Below are 17,786 nucleotides of genomic sequence, written 5' to 3'. Positions count from 1 at the left end.
GTTGATTAAGATAATTATATGTACTACCAGATTGAACAGCCATCTAACAAGTGTATCCTCGTATATAACATTAGTTTTAAGGGAGGCATTAAGCACATCCCATAGCAGTTTGCATATTCAATGAAAGTGATTTTCATTCACCGTGCCCAGCAGAGGACTGAACTAAACCGACAATGTAGTTGCTATGAGCTCACACATTGAGGAGTGTCTCATTCAAGTTTGTAACTTTGATTGGCAGCTCAGCAAGCCAATCCTTAACACCCAGAAATAAAAACAGAAAATGCTGGAAATACTCAGCAGGCCAGGCACCATCTGAGGAAAAGGAAACAAAATTAACGTTTCAGGTCAATGATCTTTCAACAGAACCGGAAAAAGTTAGAGGTGTAACAGGTTTTAAGCAAATACAGAGGCAGTGAAAGGAGGGAAGGGAGGAATGAACAAAAGGAAAGGTCTGTGATCGGGTGGAAGGCAGGAGAGATTAAATGACAAAAGGGATGATGGTGCAAGGCAAACAGGGATGGTAATGGGCCAATTAAAGAAACAAAAGATGGGTCTAGAGGAAGTGAAAATGGCAATAGCAGAATCATTACCAACAATTGGAGTGGTGGCTATGATCTGAAATTGTTGAACTCAATGTTGAGTCTGGAAGGCTCTAAAGTGCCGAATCGAAAGCTGTTCCTCAAGCTTCCATTGAGCTTCATTAGGACAGTGTAGGAGGGCAAGGACAGAGAGGTCAGAGCGGGATTGGGACAGAGAATTAAAATAGCAAGTGAGCAGAAGCTCAAGGTCATGCTTGCGGACTGAACAGAGGTGTTCCGCAAAGCAATCACCCAATCTGACTTTGGTCTCCCCAATGTAGAGGAGACCGCAAAATGAGCAGCGAATACAGTATAATATATTGAAAGAAGTCCAAGTAAATCGCTGTTTCACCTGGAAGGTGTGTTTGGGGCCCTGGACAGTGGGAAGGGATGAGGTAAAAGGACAGGTGTTGCATCTCCTGCACTTGCACGGGAAGGTGCTTTGAGAAGGGGAGGGGGTGTTGGGGTGATCGAAGAGTGGACCAGGGTGTCGCAAAGGGAACGGTCCCCTCGGAATGCTGAAAAGGGAGGGGAGGGGAAGATGTGTTTGGTGGTGGCATCAGGCTGGAGGTGGCGGAAATGGCGGAATATGAGCCGTTGAATGTGGAGGCTGGTGGGGTGGAAGGTGAAGACAAGGGGAACCCTATCGTGGTTCTGGGAAGGAGGGGAAGGGGTGAGAGCAGAAGTGCAGGAAATGGGACAGAACTGAGAGATGGGTTAGAGGTCAGGTACTCTGTCTCCCTTCACCCTCTCGCTGGAGAATGCATTCCAGGCCAGTTTGACTTTGAAACAGTGAGAGACTAACAGAGGTCTCACTTACTAATTGGCCAGAGGGCAGCTGAGATATGAACATATAAAAGTTGTAAGAGAAAAGGTTAGTGTCAATTAGTTCAGAGACCGCTAACTTATGAGTTTGTTTAGCAAATAATAGGGACCGAGTCACATAATTTATATTAAGGTATGAGGAGCAATAGGAGATAGACAAATGTTACTTTAAGAACTGTATTCTGTTCCTTCGTAAATGTTATATCAAATAAGCAACTGGTTCACAATTGGACTCATCTCACAAGAGTGCTTATCAGTCCACCTCTGAAAGGAGAATACTTGGGGTGGAACATGTGAGATTATAGTATCCAGTACGTGAAACAAGGGGTCTATGTCATGATCTTCAGGTCACATGGCTGCCAACTAGATATTGAGCAGCAAAGATGCTTTCCACTTTGCAAGAGATGCTGGATCCTCTACAGAAGTGACCCATGACATTGAATCACAGATAAGATCTAGTGGCTAAGGTAGGACAGATTGGAGTGAAACAAAACAGGGGTGGTCCTCTGGAAGTGGGCAACAGAGAAGAGGTGAACATGAATTTTGGTGACCATGTTGCATTCAAGAGTCTTGAAGTGTAATTGGAGGTTAGATATGAGGTAGTTGCAGATAGACTGGGGATAGCTTTTTGAAGAAGGAATGGCGATGGTGGTTTTGAAGGGAAGCAGAAAGCTGCCTGTGCAAAGGGAACCATATACTGTGCTAGTCAGCATTGGAGCAAGGACAAGGAATTAATTGAATTGAGTGGGGAGGTGGATTTCATAGATGAGAGGAGCCTGGCAAGGACAGGGGAGAGATGAGGGAAGACATTACAGAATGATATGGGTTCGAGATGGGGACAAGGAGAAGGTTGGGAGGGACAGGGACAGCCGGGTGGGGAAGAAGAAGGTGGCAGTAGCTGAAACAACCATGTGGACAGTCTGAATCTTCGAGAGGAAGAAATCAATAAGCTTCTAACAATTGGCAGAATGAGGATGGAAGGAGAAGAATGAGGATGGAAGGAGAAGAGTATGTTTTGGAACGTGGTTGGCATTGAGAACAGAAGTTTAGGATTGTCTTTACCAGGATGATCCTGGAGTAGTTGGAGGATAATTGTTTGAAACTTTTTCTGCGTAAAGATTTTGCAAAAAAACAAAGTTTTGAATATTTCATGTAAATTGACTAGAACTTATTTTTTAACACTGAAAGAATTAAAATAAAAACAATGTTACTCTGAACCAACTCAGCGTCAAATGTACGAAACGTGAACCTAAAAAACTGTTCTGAGCACAAGCAACAAATTCCACAGCCACAAATGGCAGGGTACTAGAGATAACAGAGGCATGAATAACTGTTTCAGCAGCCGGGCTGGGAGAAGTAAGGAGCAGAGATTGGGTGGAGGGGGGCACTGTTAACCAAGTGGAAGTGAGCAGATTTGGTGATGGAGAGGATGTGGGGTTTGAAGCTCAACACAGGGTTGAACATTACACTGAAAGCACAGGTTCTGATTTTACTTTATTGCACTAAAAATGTAAGAAAGCAAAATCAGGAACAAACATTCAAAATGATAGGGGAAAATATGAATGCAATAATACATGGTAGAGTTGCCAGCACTATCTAGGATTCTTTTAGGTGGATCTTTCAAAGGACGCCTTTCTCAAAGGACATCTTTCAAAGGTTGTTAAAACTGATGCTTACATTTGCTGCCGACTTTGAAATCGATCGTTTTTTTTCTGTCAAATTATTATTAACTTCCTTTCAGCGCTTGTGGATAACGATTGCAGACTGCGGTAACATATACAACATGGTTTCCGGGTGATGCAGCGTATTAAAATACGACTTCTTCACCTCTGGGACCGTTCAGCGGACAGAATACACACAGACACGCGGGTCTGTCAACGCTTATCCTTGAAATAACTTTTGACTATCCCTGAATTCTCGGCGAACCTCCGCACAACAAGCCCACAAAAACAAAATCAAATCACAGCCATATCAAAATGACGAAGTATATAAGTAACAAAAAATACACAGGTTGGGGATTTCGGCAATATTAATCCTGCAGAATTGCTAAAGAGGGATTTTGTCCAGTGTGTGTGTAGATATCGACAGGTAAATTCAAGATTAACAGAATCCAGCTCCATTTTTATGGTTCTTATTTTTTTTTGTGGGGGGGCGATTTGCTTTTCTTTTCAGGATCCAGCTAGTTTCGGATGTGAGGCAAGGGCAATGAAGAATGAGACCGATACCAGCACTCCGAATAGCTCGAGGCTGGGATTTTCCGCAGAGTCGGCGAAGGAGATAAGCCGCAGTTCACTTCCGCCGCCGAGCCTTTATAAGATGTGGAAGACTGGGCAAATCCCAGCAGAGCTGGGCTCGGGCAAGGACGGCCGATCACTGTCAGCACCAACCAGGAGCCGGCGTCCTGTCCTCTTCTTCCAGGTTTGATCTTTCGCTGTCTCGCTTTCAGTCTAAAAAATAATACGCCATACATAAATGATCGTTCGTTCTTTGTGCTAAAATATCTGAGCGACGTGTGTGTGCTCTTTTAACGCAACAAGGTTATTCCGATGCCGGGAGGACGTGACCAGCCGTCCGAAAATAGAGGGGTTTGTTGACACGTTGTCCGCTCACTTCGTGGCCGAGGACAATGAAGGGAAACAAACTTCAGTTGCCATCCCGGCAGCTGTTGGGATCATGGAAAACCAGTGTTTGGGTTATTGGATGTTGGAACTGGTGGTTGTGTGTCCCAGGTTGGAGACTGAGTTGTAACTATTAAAACTGTTGATACATGTTACAATGTACAGTCGACTGATAATTCAAATTATTCGACCAAAAATGAATTAAGTAACACAGCAAACATTCAGTGCTAAAAAGTTGATTTATCAGATAATTTGAATTAAGTGATTTTGAACTAAGAGGAGTAGACTGTACCTGAAAGAAAGTCACTAGTTCAATAATTAAGTTCTGATGATGTAATTGCCTCCAGAAACAAAGATGTGTCTAGTTCCCTTCATCGTTTCCATGGTATTTAATAAGGTTGGCAGAAGCTAACAACACCCAGCTATATTTCTCCACCACCTCCAACTCAATGACCACCTCTGTTGTCAGAGAGCCTGTCTAACATCAAGTCATAGGTGAGCAAAATCAAAGATTCTAATTGGCTGGCTAGCAATTATAATTTTGGGGAATTCATTTCAGATTATTAACACATTTTAAATAATTAAGTATCAGCTTGGCTGAGTAGTACCAGTCTCACTTGAGTCAGAAACCTTTGCGAGTTCCTCTACCAAATTGAGCGAAAAATCTAGGCTAACACTTCAGTGCAGTATTGAGGGAGTGCTGCATTGTCAAAGGTGCTGTCTTTTGGGTGAGGTGTTAAACCAATGCCTTATCTGCTTGCTTAGGTGAATGTAAAAAAATCCCATGCTGCAATATATTAGGTTTCCTGGCCAACATTTCTCTCTTAATCAACATATAGATTAACAGGTTTGAGTTTGCTGTTTGTGGGACCTTACTTTGCAAATTGGCTGCTACATTTGCCTACACTTCAAAAGTAATTATTTTGTTGTATATAACTTGCGATATTCTGAGGATGTGATATGAATGCAAGTTCTTTCTTTAAAAGAAAGATATGACATAAAATGTAAATATACCTCAGTCAGCACCACAAGTAATGTGAACTGATCATCCAGAAGGACTCATGCTGGGAACCCTGAGTTAATAAAATCACATGACAGTTACATTTTTCTCCATCCATTCTGGTCAGACAAATGTGCTCAGAGATGTCAGCAACTTGCTTATAGCTCTTAGTTGCTAATCGTTTTTTGATCATGCTAAAATGTTGATTGAATTGCATGCATTGTATTCAGTGTCACTTAGTTATTAAATGTTATTATTTAAAAATACACTCTCTATGAATTGTGACCTTGCAGGGAGCAGTCCCAATGTTTCTTTTGCTGCATGCTTTTGTTATCAGTGAAAACATAAAACTGAACTATGCTGCTCACTCTTAATGTCTCTCAATGTCTCTCTCTCTCTCCCGCTTTTTATCCTATCACTGACCTTCCCTTTAGTTCTTTCATCCCCGCCCCCTTTTCCCAGCCCCTACACTTGCTTCACAATCTATTCCTTTTCCTGCTTTTTTCCAGTTCCGACGAAAGGTCATCGACCTGAAACGTTAACTCTGTTTCTCGCTCCACGGATGCTGCCCTGGCCTGCTGAGTTTTTCCAGCGTTTTCTGTTGTTATTATGCTGCTAACTCTTTCAGTTTTAAATACATGCTTTTGTTTGTAAATGAGATCAGATATCAAACACAAGGATCACATGAAGGAGGGCTATGCATTTCTAAGTCCATTTTGAGTACTTTTAAGAAACATTCCTATCCTCTGTATTTCTTGAATACTATTTCCATAACCATTATTTTGAACATCTGTTTATCTGTTCTTGAAAGCTGCAAAGAACTAAAGGTTTAGTTTTTGAGTAAACCTTTCCTGTGCCTAACTCCATTTTAGAGGTATTTAACTGTATTATATCCAGTGGCATAATTGCTAACCAATCAGGTGAGAAAATGACATGTTCCTTGGTCTTGTCCAATGTGGGTTGCCCTCCAGCAGTGGTATGAGAGTGACCCAGGGTAACCCGTTGTCCAGGTTTTCAATTCCTCTTAATCTGGAGAAGTGCTTCTTTTCTCACAGGGTTATACATAGGGAAGTATACATTTCTATAAATAGAACTACTGTAATATGATGTATACTGTAAATGTCATAAGATTTGTGGCTGAGAAAAGCCTGCAATAATTTGTATTCTAAAGCAGTTTAAACCAGGAAAGGACATTAATTAGAAAAATAGCTAAGAACAAAGTTGTATTGACTTCAAAGAGAAAAAAGAACTGAGCACTATTTTCTTTCACCAAAGGCCAAGCAAATTCTGAGAAATCTCTGTGGTATAAAGAATTGAGGATAGTGCTGAAAACTGGATCGCAGACTTTGATTTCATACTTCTGTCATCCTAGAGCTGTACTTCATTTAAAGTTTAAAACAATTTGATTCCATCTAACACACATGGAAGTAATTTGCCACGGATTGATCAACAGGACACTTATTCACTTCTAAGAATTCTGAAATAAAATTCAAATTTCCTTCACATTATATGTGCTTAGTTTTTGTATTCTGTTACATTTATAGATTTTGTGCTTTTTAATTATAAAGGAGTATTAAACCATCGTATTTACATTGTAGAATCCTTAATTTAAATACTCTACACTGAGTGGACTTTTTGAAAGTTAAACCAAGATTTATTCCATACCACAGGGCATGCCTCAATTTGAAGGTAACAGCATTCCATGGTCATTTTCAAACTCTAACTGCAGCATCTTAGATTGTGTGATAGTTCTCCCGGTGGTGTCCTGACCAACATTTGTCCCTCAATCAACATCTAAAACAGATGATCTAGTCATTTATTTCATTGCTGTTTGTGGGACCTAGCTGTGCACAAATTGGCTGCCGTGTTTTCTACATTATAACAGTGACTACACTTCAAAAGTACTTCATTGGTTGTAAGGTGCTTTAGGATGTCCTGAGGTCTCGAAAGGCGCTATATAAATGCAAATCTTTCTTTCTAACACCTGAAATGATTAAATTCTGTTCCATCTCCAAGGAAGAAAGTATCCCCATAATAGTTAGTTCAATATTTACCAGGACTTTAACATACCAAACAGAATATGTTATTCACATCTATTGAATACAAAAAATGTTCAGCTTCAGACACAACACAGTTTACCAATGATAGGTTGTGATTTTGGTTGAGTAATTTTACTATTAGTGGACAGTCACTGCATCATCTCAATGTGTCGGGGAGAAATTAAAACACTACTCTTTTATTCAAAAGGCTAAGTTCTTATCAGAAGTCTTTTGACATTCTTGAATGTGTATAGTCTTGTTTTCACCAATATCTCCACTTAAATGTTTTGAAGATTTCTTTGACTAGTTTCACTTAAGTTATTGCAGGCTGGTGGCAATTATATTTCTAGGATGGGCAATAAATGCCAGCCTTGGCAGCAACACCCACATCCCAAGAATGATTTTTTTTTAAAGTAGTGTTCTGTGCAAAGTTGCAAAACACGAGCAAGCCCTGGGAGCAAAAAGTATTCTAGAGTAAAAAAAAATTTTAAATATAAAGTAAAATGACAGCATTTGCTTTTCCTTCTATATCAGAAAATGCCTATAAAAACTGCCAACCTGTTAATTAACATATTCTGCATAGTTGTTTTGTTTATATTAGTGAAAATGCTAATTCGAAGTGAAGAGGACCATGAACTCACCAGATAGTTAATTATACATTTACTAACAGGCAGAAGGAGCAGTAATACTAACCCTTCATGGTAAACATGTCAGCCTTAAAGGGGCTTTGTTGTCAGGAATATTCAGCTTGCAGTTTGTTCAACAATGCCATTTTTCATCAGTTTTGAAAATGTAACCTTTATTAAAACGGACGTGCAGAAAGATTGCACCTTTGAACCTGTCAAAAACATTGTTGTTGAATTGATATAGATTCTTCTTATTTCCCTCCATGTTCCAAACTGAAAATTAAAAAGAACCCTGGTAGAATATTTATCATCCCATCTATTACACTGGTGATAATGTTTTCTTATCTGTTCAGCAGGACATGCTTAAAAGTACAAATAGTTCACTACTTAAAATGCAAGGAATGTTTAACACGTCACGCCATGAGGTGCCGCTAGTTGTAAGTCCACTTGCCTCTTTTCTTTGCAGAAATACACCAAGAAAGTAAGTTTTGGGAAAAACAGAAAAAAATGAAGATCCTGCTTTTGATTTTACTGCTGTCATTCAGCATTTGCATTGAGATGGTAAGAGACTGTAATCACCAAAATAGTTTAAACAGAAAGATTTAATCTGAAGAAAAACTAAAAGAAATCATGTTTTTTTTTATAGAACTGACTTTTAAAAAATAGTTTTCTTTTGTTTTGGCGATGTAGTTCAATGTTCTGTTGGCTTTGTTGATTGCTGCTCTGCATTGGTTGGAGATGTTTAGCATTGAGTCTACTGAGAATCCTCGGTGTCTTTGTGTTTCACCTTTAGCTATTTCAACACCATTCATGAAGTGCGTGTGACATCTACTTTTTCTTCATATTTCAGCCCTTTACATTTTTCTGCATTAAATTTTGCCTGCCATTGTTCTGCTCACTTGTCCAACTCATTCTGTAATTTCTGAGCTGCCTTTTCAGATTACGTTACCCATCCTAGTTTGGTGTCATCTGACCATAGTGCATTGAGTTTCTGAATCCAGGTTGTTTATTTCAATGATAAATATTAGTGATGAGGTATGATACCCTGAAGGCTCCATGTGAGAAGACACCAGTATTCTGTTCAGTACCTGCCCACGCAATGCAGTTGAATTCAGGAAATTAATGGAGGTAGCTCAAATATTTGCTCCTCCACCCTGCATCCCTGTGCATTGATGTTTCAATATGCAGCAGCACTGTTACAGCTTTCCAACTATTTTTTTTAGCCAGCTGCATATCTAACCTGTGCAGAAACCCACCACCCTGCTTCAGAGTTTCCAAACCACATAGGTAGAGTTTCTGATTACCTGATTCGGAGTGTTCAATCTCTCCCTATAGGGACACGCTTCACTTAACTAAATCCAAACAGTTTACATGGAGATGGACAGAGCTCAGGGACACTCAAGTGTGGGTTGGCTACTACTGGAGTTTAACCAGCTACAATTGAGCAACTTATTAGCACACAGACCTGGTAACCTTTCAGCTGCTTGTCCACCCTGCCCATTTGGGCATTGTATTCCAGGATTATCTGGAGCTGTGGAGGAAGATTCAAAGCCGCCAATAACAGATCTATCATTTCAGGTCCCATTAATGAGCCAGGATGGCTTGTCAATCTTGAACAATGACCTGGAGTACCATGGATGTTCCTGGCTCAAATACTAGATTCCAAGTCTGTCACAGAGAGTTGACTTATTTGAGTCAGCTTGACCAGAAAGAGACCTGATCTCCCTTCCAAAGAAAGATAGCCACAAGGCAGTCATGAGACAACCGACAAGCACAGGTTTAGGCCTTGCAAGGTGGAAAGCATTATCAGGAACTCCTCAGTGGCATGGTGAGGAGCTTGACTCGCCATAAAAAGTTTGAGTCCATTGCCACCATTGTCCTGACCACAGCATGGACGCACGCTATACTCCACCAGTTGGAGTTGCAGAGCTTCAATAGCAGCTGCTTATGTCTCTGTAACCCATTCATGGAAGGACTTGGACCCTAGATATATGAACGTGTCTTCTCATACCCAGTCCTCAGGCAATATCTTCCAGCCGCTGCTAGTCCACGTCTCACAAATGTTCTCATCAGTTATTTGATGGACAGCTGCCTTCAAAGTGGTGGAATGATCTATGCAGGACAGCTTTCTTCAAGATGTTATTTTGAAATACTCTAACCAGCATTCCACTGGGGAGCGAGTGTTTGGGATGGCAAGTAGCTCAGAATAATGCTCTAACTCCTCAGAGAGTTAGTGGTTAGAATTTTCTGTCTTTAACTGACATTTTGTATCTCCATTTTGAATTAAAAGGGGGAGTATTTTATTTCCCCCCCCAACCACTTCCTCCTTACACAATCCCTGATTGCTAATACCTTGGCTCCAGAAACATTCGAGCAGTTTCTAAATGTCTTCCTGCTCTCATTTTCCCCCTTCTCTCCTAAAGGAATTTACTCCTTGTTGGGTATGATTCGAGGGTGGCAGTCACCCTCTGATATTTTGCCCAGTGGCCATTATTCACCTGTAAGCTTTGATAGGGATTGTTGGCAGGTTATTCAACTTTGAGAAGTATCACATCTGTCCTCACCAGATGGCTGATTGACACACACCACCTGATCTTCCTCTCCCTAAAGCAGGGGTACTGAAGCCAATTATAGTGCCCCTACTCATGCCCAGCTGAGACCTGCTGACTCAGCACAGACTGGGGATTAAACCTGGGACTTTACTGGTCTACGCGTTTCAGCTACTCCTGGGATGAACTGACTGAGTCGTCAGGGTGTTGCATGAAATTTCCTTTATACTATTTCAGGAATGTATATTTTTTTTTACAGAATCTGAAATAAAGTTGACAGCAATTTCATATTCATTTTCTTTCGCGAAATATGCTTAAAGCATGCCATTTCGTCTCTTATGTGATGTGTAAAGGAACAGGATGGGTGTGATTGAATCTGATATATTTAAATCAAAAGCTACTTCTTTATGTCCTGGAGATTTCTCATTACTCATACTCTACCTCTTTTACAGAGACTGCTGAGTAAACTGTTGCTTAAAAGAAAGAAATATACTTCAAGCAGAACAGGTAAGCTACCATTGAAAACATCTGGCACCCTCCCAACGTTAAGTATGGGGCACATTGGAACATGTTTCATCAGACAATCATGTTCAGTTTTTTTTTAAACTGGTGTCAGCTGAGACAATGGTGGGGCTGCTTCAATTAACCTCATCAATCCCTGAGCTAAAGAGGGCAAAAGATGAGCCAGTGCTTCCACTCCTGAATGCTGTCCAGTGACCCCATCTGGGTGATGTGCATACTTACACTGTCGATGGAATCGAGGTGGAAGAGGGCGATATCATGGAAGTAGGCGGTCCTTGTGATGGAAAGTATATGGGGTCAGTAGTTCAGCTCAGAGTTGAATAGGACGCCAAGGCTGCAAATGGTCTCATTCAGCCTGAAACAGTGGCTGGGCTGGGAGATTGAATCAGAGGCCAGGGTAACACAATTTATTTTATATTTGCGCCTAAATTTTCCTCGCCATCCCAACATAGCCACTTACAAATAAAACCTCCTTTAGTTAGAAAGGAGAGGCAGGCTAGATTAGTATCTTTTTCATAACTGGCTCAACTGGGCAGAGTTAACACAGATTTGTGAAAGGGAAATCGTGTCTGACAAATCCGTTTTTGAGGTTGGAACTAGCAGGGTAGATGAGGGGGAACCAGTGGATATATAGTGACGTAATAAAGACTCACTACGCACTTGGTTGAACATAAAGCAAGGCTTTAATCAACTTGTAACAAAACATGGAGGTCTAGTTAGTAGTCACTAGCTTCCTGTTTCCAGATTGTCTCTGGCCAAGTTGGGCCCACGCCCGAGTATTTATACTCCTCGGACAACTCCCTCAGCTGGCCGTCCAGTAGTACTTCCTGAGTTACTTCTTGTAGAAGTTGCGATTTATGACATATAGTGTATTTGGATTTTCAGAAAGCATTCGATAAGATGCCACACAAGAGGTTATTACACAAAATTAGGGCTCATGGGTTTGGGGGTAATATATTTGCATGGATTGAGGATTGGTTAACGGACAGAAAACAGAGAGTAGGAATAAAAGGGTCATATTCGGGTTGGCAGGCTGTAACTAGTGGGGTACCGCAAGGATCAGTGCTTGGGCCTCAGCTATTCATAATCTATATCAATGACTTGGATGAGGGGACCAAGCGTAATGTATCCAAGTTTGCTGATGATACAAAGTTAGGTGGGAAAGTAATCTGTGAAGAGGATGCAAAGAGGCTGAAAAGGGATCTAGACAGGTTAAGTGAGTAGACAAGAACATGGCAGATAGAATATAATGTGGAGAAGTGTGAAGTTATCCACTTTGGTAGGTAAAATAGAAAAGCAGAATATTTTTTAAATGGTGAGAGACTGGGAAATATTGGTATTCAGAGTGACCTGGGTGCCCTTGTATATGAATTACAGAAAGTTAACATGCAGGTACAGCAAGCAATTAGGAAAGCGTATGGAAATGGCATGTTAGCCTTTATTACAAAGGGATTGGAGTATAAGAGTAAAGAAATCTTACTCCTATTATATAGGGCCTTGATGAGACCCCACCAGGAGTACTGTGTACAGTTTTGGTCTCCTTTCTAAGGAAGGATACACTTGCCTTAGAGGGAGTGCAATGAAGTTTCACTAGACTGATTCCTGGGATGAGCAGATTGCCCTATGAGGAGAGATTGAGTAGACTAGGCCTATATTCCATAGAGTTTAGAAGAATGAGAGGTGATCTCATTGAAACACATAAAATTCTTAAAAAGCTTGACGGGGTAGAGGCTGGGAGGATGTATTCCCTGGCTGGGGAGTCTAGAACTAGGGGGTCACAGTCTCAGAATAAGGGGTCGGCCATTTATGACTGAGATGAGGAGAAATTTCTTCACTCTCTACCCCAGAGAGCTGTGGATGCTCAGCCGTTGAGTATATTCAAGACAGTGATCGATAGATTTTTGGATACTAAAGGAACCAAGGGATATGGAGGATAGTGCGGGAAGGTGGAGTTGAGGTAGAAGATCAGCCATGACCTTACTGAATGACGGAGCAGGCTCGAAGAGCCAAATGGCGTACTCCTGCTCCCAATTCATATGTTCTTAACACGTAAGACAGATGATCTGGTCATTTCTTTCATTGCTGTTTATGGGACCTAACCGTGCACAAATTTGCTGCCGTATTTCCCTAAATTACAACAGTGACTGCACTTCAAAAATACTTAATTGGTTGTGAAGCTCTTTGGGATGTCCTGAGGTCTTGAAATGCACTATATAAATCTAAGTTCATCTTCTTCTAGTGTCATTACCAGTTTAAAGTGGACCTAAATGGCAAAGTCAGATTTTCTGTTCCACTCTCAACCATCACCATCACTTAAAATAGAGTATTTAAATATCACAAAACATTGTGTCTGATCTCCCATCTGACAGCCAGCAAAACTATCAGGATGTCAGATTCAAATCTCAAGCAGTTTAAGGATATAAATCTGTGACCTTCAGATTTTCAAGTTAATTCAGTTTGTACTACATTACTCGGTCACAATATTCAATTCAACTGTGGTTTTGTCATTCCTAAACTACTGAGGTATTTTATAAATAGGTGAACATGTATTAAAAACACAAAATGGTTCAACGTTTCCCTGTCAGGTACATGCATAGAATCGCCATTTGAAATCCACAGAAGAGGTGACACCTGGCTGCGAATTCACAGGAGCAATGTACAGAAATGTAGATGCAGATGGAGTGCAATATGTTACAATGTACGCACAAAAGGTAAAATCAGTCTTGCAAAGTCCGCTGGTTCTTGTTACTAGCTAATATAACAACTTGCATTTATATAGTGCCTTTAACATAGTAAAACGTCCCAAGGTGTTTAACAAGAGGGTTATTCATAAAAACATTTTTGACACTGAGCCACAGAAGGAGATATCAGGACAGATGTCCAAAAGCTTGGTCACAGAGGTAGGTTTTAAGGAGCATCTTAAAGGAGGAGAGAGAGGTAGAGAGGAGGAGAGGTTTAGGGAGGGAATTCCAGAGCTTAGGATAGAACGATTAAAATCAGGGATGCACAAGCAACCAGATTTGGAGGAACGCAGAGATCTCGAAGGCTTGTAGGGCTGCAGGGGGCTACAGAGATAGGGAGGGGCGAGGCCATGGAGGGATTTGAAAACAAGAATGAGGATTTTAAAATTGAGGCGTTGTCAGACTGGGAGCCAGCGTAGGCCAGCAAGCACAGGGGTGGTGGGTGAAAGAGACTTTGTGTGAGTTAAGATACGGGCAGCAGAGTTTTGGATGAACACAAATTTATGTAGAACTTTAATGCAATACCAAGTAGCAAAACACAGAACCTAAGAGTGTCTGCAGTACTCTTTCTGATACTAACTTATGATAACTATGTTTTTAAATATTACCTTTTACAATTACAGAATGCACCACAAACAGGTGTCTAAATGGAGGAAGCTGTGCACAACTTCTTTATTCAAAGGATTATATCTGTCATTGCCCCGAGGGATATCTTGGTGAACACTGTGAGATAGGTATGTTATCATCCAGCAAACTAACCTATCATTGATATTCAACGTAGTGATATTATGAAATTTCGTTTAATGGTGTTGGTTGAGGGAGGAATATTGACCACGACAGCAGAGAACTTCCATGCTCTTGTTTGCCCAGTGCCATTGGATCTTTTGGGGGAAAAATTCAGTATCGCCCCATTTGGGGCGCCGTTATCGGCCGTGCGCAAAGTTTAGCGCCTGGCGCTAATTATCGCCTCCGACGGCAAACTTGGCTTTTATCGCCCCTGGAGGTGATTGGAGCACTAAATCAGGCGCTTCACACCTGTCTTAAGGCGCAAATGCCGAGCAGCGAGGCGCTACCTCAGAGCTCTGGCGAAGCAAGGAAGGGCAAATCAAAATTAACCTGCAAAGTGCTGCTCAGTACTCAAAACTCCTTCACACAGCGTTGAATCTCTCCAGAAGTCTCTCTCTCTCTCTCAGAATGCGTGGTGCAAAAATGTCACCAACAAAAAAAGGCAGGAAGCAGCCGCATTTAAATAGCGCTCCCCCAGTCCCTTTCTGACTGCAAAACGCTCCCCTCAACCTGTCGTTGCTAGCGGCAGGCGGTAAGGCAGGGGACGCCACTCAATATCCGGTCCGGGGCGCTACCGGGGCGTTGCGCACTCGACTGACGTCACGATCTGCCGGCGCAGGAGATCGTGGCGGTAGTATTTAGCACCGCCGCAAAATGTCTAGTTAATTTTGCGAGCGGCACAAACATCGCCGCGCCCGGGCGCTAGTTGCTTTGCGCCCCATTAGCGCCCTCTTAAGGCGCTAACGGGAGGCGCAAACAACTGAATTTTCCCCATTTATATCTACCTGAACAGGCAGATGGGGCCTTGATTTAATATTTAATCTTAAAGACGGTACCTCGGACAATGCAGTGCTCCCTCAGCACCGCACTGGAATATTATCCTACATTATCCGCTCAAGTCCTGCAGCGGGCAAGAGGCAAACTGACATTAAAGACCACTTTATATAAAATTGCATTCAAAACCAAATCATTTTAGCACTGTTTTCGATCTTTTTAAGTTAGGAAGCATTTGATGGAAATTTAAGTAACAAATGGGTCATTGTAGTGATGGTGGGCTGTGTAAGATGAAGGTAAACCAGTATGCCATCACACATAGAATAACAGGGACATCAGTTTGCGGTCACAGTCCATCACACACTAACTTGTTGCTTATCTCAATTGCATCGCTGTGGGAATGTGCTTAGTAGGGTGAGACAGAGACCTGAAGGTGGAATCACCACAAGACCACTTTACACACCTCTCAAGTGGTTCAAAACAACGTTGGCGGGGCCTAAGAGCAGGTCACCTGTTTGTGCTGTTGGCTACAGAGAGATCCAGGAGTGGGGGGCCGGTGCGGGGAATGGGACTATTTAATTCAGATTGAAAGGGGAAAAAAGCAACACTTGGGTTAGAAAATAAAGTAGTTGAATTTATCATATCTTACAGTACAGAAGGAGGCCATTCAGCCCATCGTACCTGTGCCCGCTCCTGAAAAAGCTATCCAATTAGTCCCACTCCCCTGCTCTTTCCCTTAGCCATGCAAGCCTTTCCTTTTCAAGTATATATCCAATTCCCTTTTGAAATGGAATATAACCATTTACTGGATAGGTGCAAAATTCTCATTGGAGAAAAGATTGTGTTACTACATTTATCATTCCACATGCAAAAAATATATGCAAGGCTGTTGGCAGTTTTTAAAGCAGCTTTTCCTGTGTTAATTCAAACCATTTTAAATAACGGCATGCCTAATTAGCAAAAGCACACTGTGGGATACTTTTCATCCGTGGCTTCAGACGCTGAAATGAACTGTCAAATGCAATTACATTGATATATTTGGTGGTTTTTTTAGACACCAAATCCCATTGCATTCACGACAGTGGAAAAGATTACAGGGGCACAAGGGACTACACAGTGTCTGGCGCAGAATGCTTGAAATGGGACTCGTCAGCTGTTCTTGATAGAAAATACAGTGCAATGAGATACGATGCATTAGAACTGGGTCTTGGAAGTCACAACAACTGCAGGTACATTTTGTCTTTTCATCATGCTTTGGTGAATAATTTTTCCTGAAATGACTTAATCACAGATTTCTATGCAGACTAAATAAGGGAAGAGATACTCAGAAATGGGACTAGTCAGATGGACCACAATGGTTCTTCTGGTGTATTATTTTAAACCAAACCAAAAGACACCACTAACAATTAAATCTCTACGTCGGTGTGAAAATTCAGCTTCCAAATTTGGAAGATGATGGATTACAGTGAAAAGGGTAACAAGCCCTTGGGTTAATTTTAAAGCTAGATTTCTAAAACAGTTGAAATAGCCAGTTGTTTCCCCAGACATTGCTTCATGTATTTAAACCTGCAGTTTATTTGGGGGTTGGAGGTAGACAGCAGGTGGGGGAAGAAGAAATGAAATTGTTAACATTTTTACATACAAGAATTCCTGTGAGAGTCAGTAATCCTGGATAAATATCTAAATACAACATTTAAAACAGCTTACATATAAATCCAAGAGTTTTTAAATGGATAACTGCATTCCCCAGAAACATAGCTACCAATTTCTTCATTTAGACTATTTTCAATTATGTCTTTGCTGGTAGAAAGAAAACTGGAAATCCATATTAATGCCAGAAAGATCTAGCAATGCTCAGCTGTTCAGTCAGAATCTGAAAACAAATGATAGGGTTTGCATTATTTTCTGATGAAGGGTGCCATGAGAAACGTCAGTCTATCTTTCTCTTTCAGACGCTGACTTTTTCCTGTTGCGCACTTTCAGCTTTTTTTAATGTCTGATAAATGGGGTTCATTTTATTTGCGATTGTAGGTTGACCAGAGGTTGACTAATCTGTTCTGGCTTTTTTGATGTTTCTACTATAAAGGAATCCAGATGGTGATGGCAAGCCTTGGTGTTACGTTCACAGTACAATGTCCTGGGAATTCTGTGATATCCCAAAATGTCAGACAGTAGTCAGTAAGTGAAAACCTTTTCAATTGCTATTGGAAAAACAATTTAAAATAATAATTTGAAAACATTTTCCAGAAACAAGTAGTTGTTGAATTTTTTTTTGACTATTAAACATTATTGTGGTGCCTGGTTATTCAAGTACAGAGAACAGCAAAATACTTAGTCCATTCTATATTTGAGTTTGGATGGATGGAATACTTTTGTATGCGCTGTTTTTTCATACTGACATGGATATTGTATCCCTTACTTGACAGTCACACACTGGTCTCTTCCACTACTCATTCAGTACCTTCTCCTTTGAGCAACTAACCTTGTTCCACCCCTCTCGCATCTCGTTTTAAATCCTTGGCCACGATTTTACAAACCTTGGCGGGCAATGTTGGTGGCCGGTCTCGGCCCCGCTGCTAGCTCCAGCCCGGCCTCCGAAATGACGTTCCGATGATGGGGCTTGTTAAGTCCGCCCAGCGAGTTTCACGGCCTATTGAAGGAAGCAGGTCTGATGATGTCATTTGTCATCAGTCGGTTTCCTTAAAAGGGACCATGGTCAAATTTATTT

The 17,786-nt window shown here is 41.2% G+C and overlaps 1 protein-coding gene across 4 annotated transcripts in view; it reads left to right on the top strand.

Moving 5' to 3' along the window:
• LOC147098594 (salivary plasminogen activator beta-like) overlaps positions 1-17,786 on the top strand; it is a 50,485-nt gene that overhangs the window by 18,466 nt on the left and 14,233 nt on the right. Inside the window, exons 2-8 of one of the 4 annotated variants that reach the window (XM_085970468.1) lie at positions 3,576-3,821; positions 8,153-8,247; positions 10,688-10,742; positions 13,343-13,468; positions 14,122-14,232; positions 16,113-16,287; positions 17,145-17,236. In XM_085970468.1, the coding sequence (XP_085826594.1) occupies positions 8,194-8,247; positions 10,688-10,742; positions 13,343-13,468; positions 14,122-14,232; positions 16,113-16,287; positions 17,145-17,236 (613 nt within the window). In that variant the 5' untranslated portion in view covers positions 3,576-3,821; positions 8,153-8,193. The other 3 variants (XM_085970469.1, XM_085970466.1, XM_085970470.1) reach the window with 3 other exon arrangements.

This window comes from Somniosus microcephalus, chromosome 29 (assembly GCF_052327205.1).
Source record: "Somniosus microcephalus isolate GS21.2 chromosome 29, FLI_Smic_1.0, whole genome shotgun sequence".
NCBI classification, from domain to species: Eukaryota; Metazoa; Chordata; class Chondrichthyes; order Squaliformes; family Somniosidae; genus Somniosus; species Somniosus microcephalus.
This window is presented reverse-complemented; position numbering and strand designations above follow the sequence as displayed.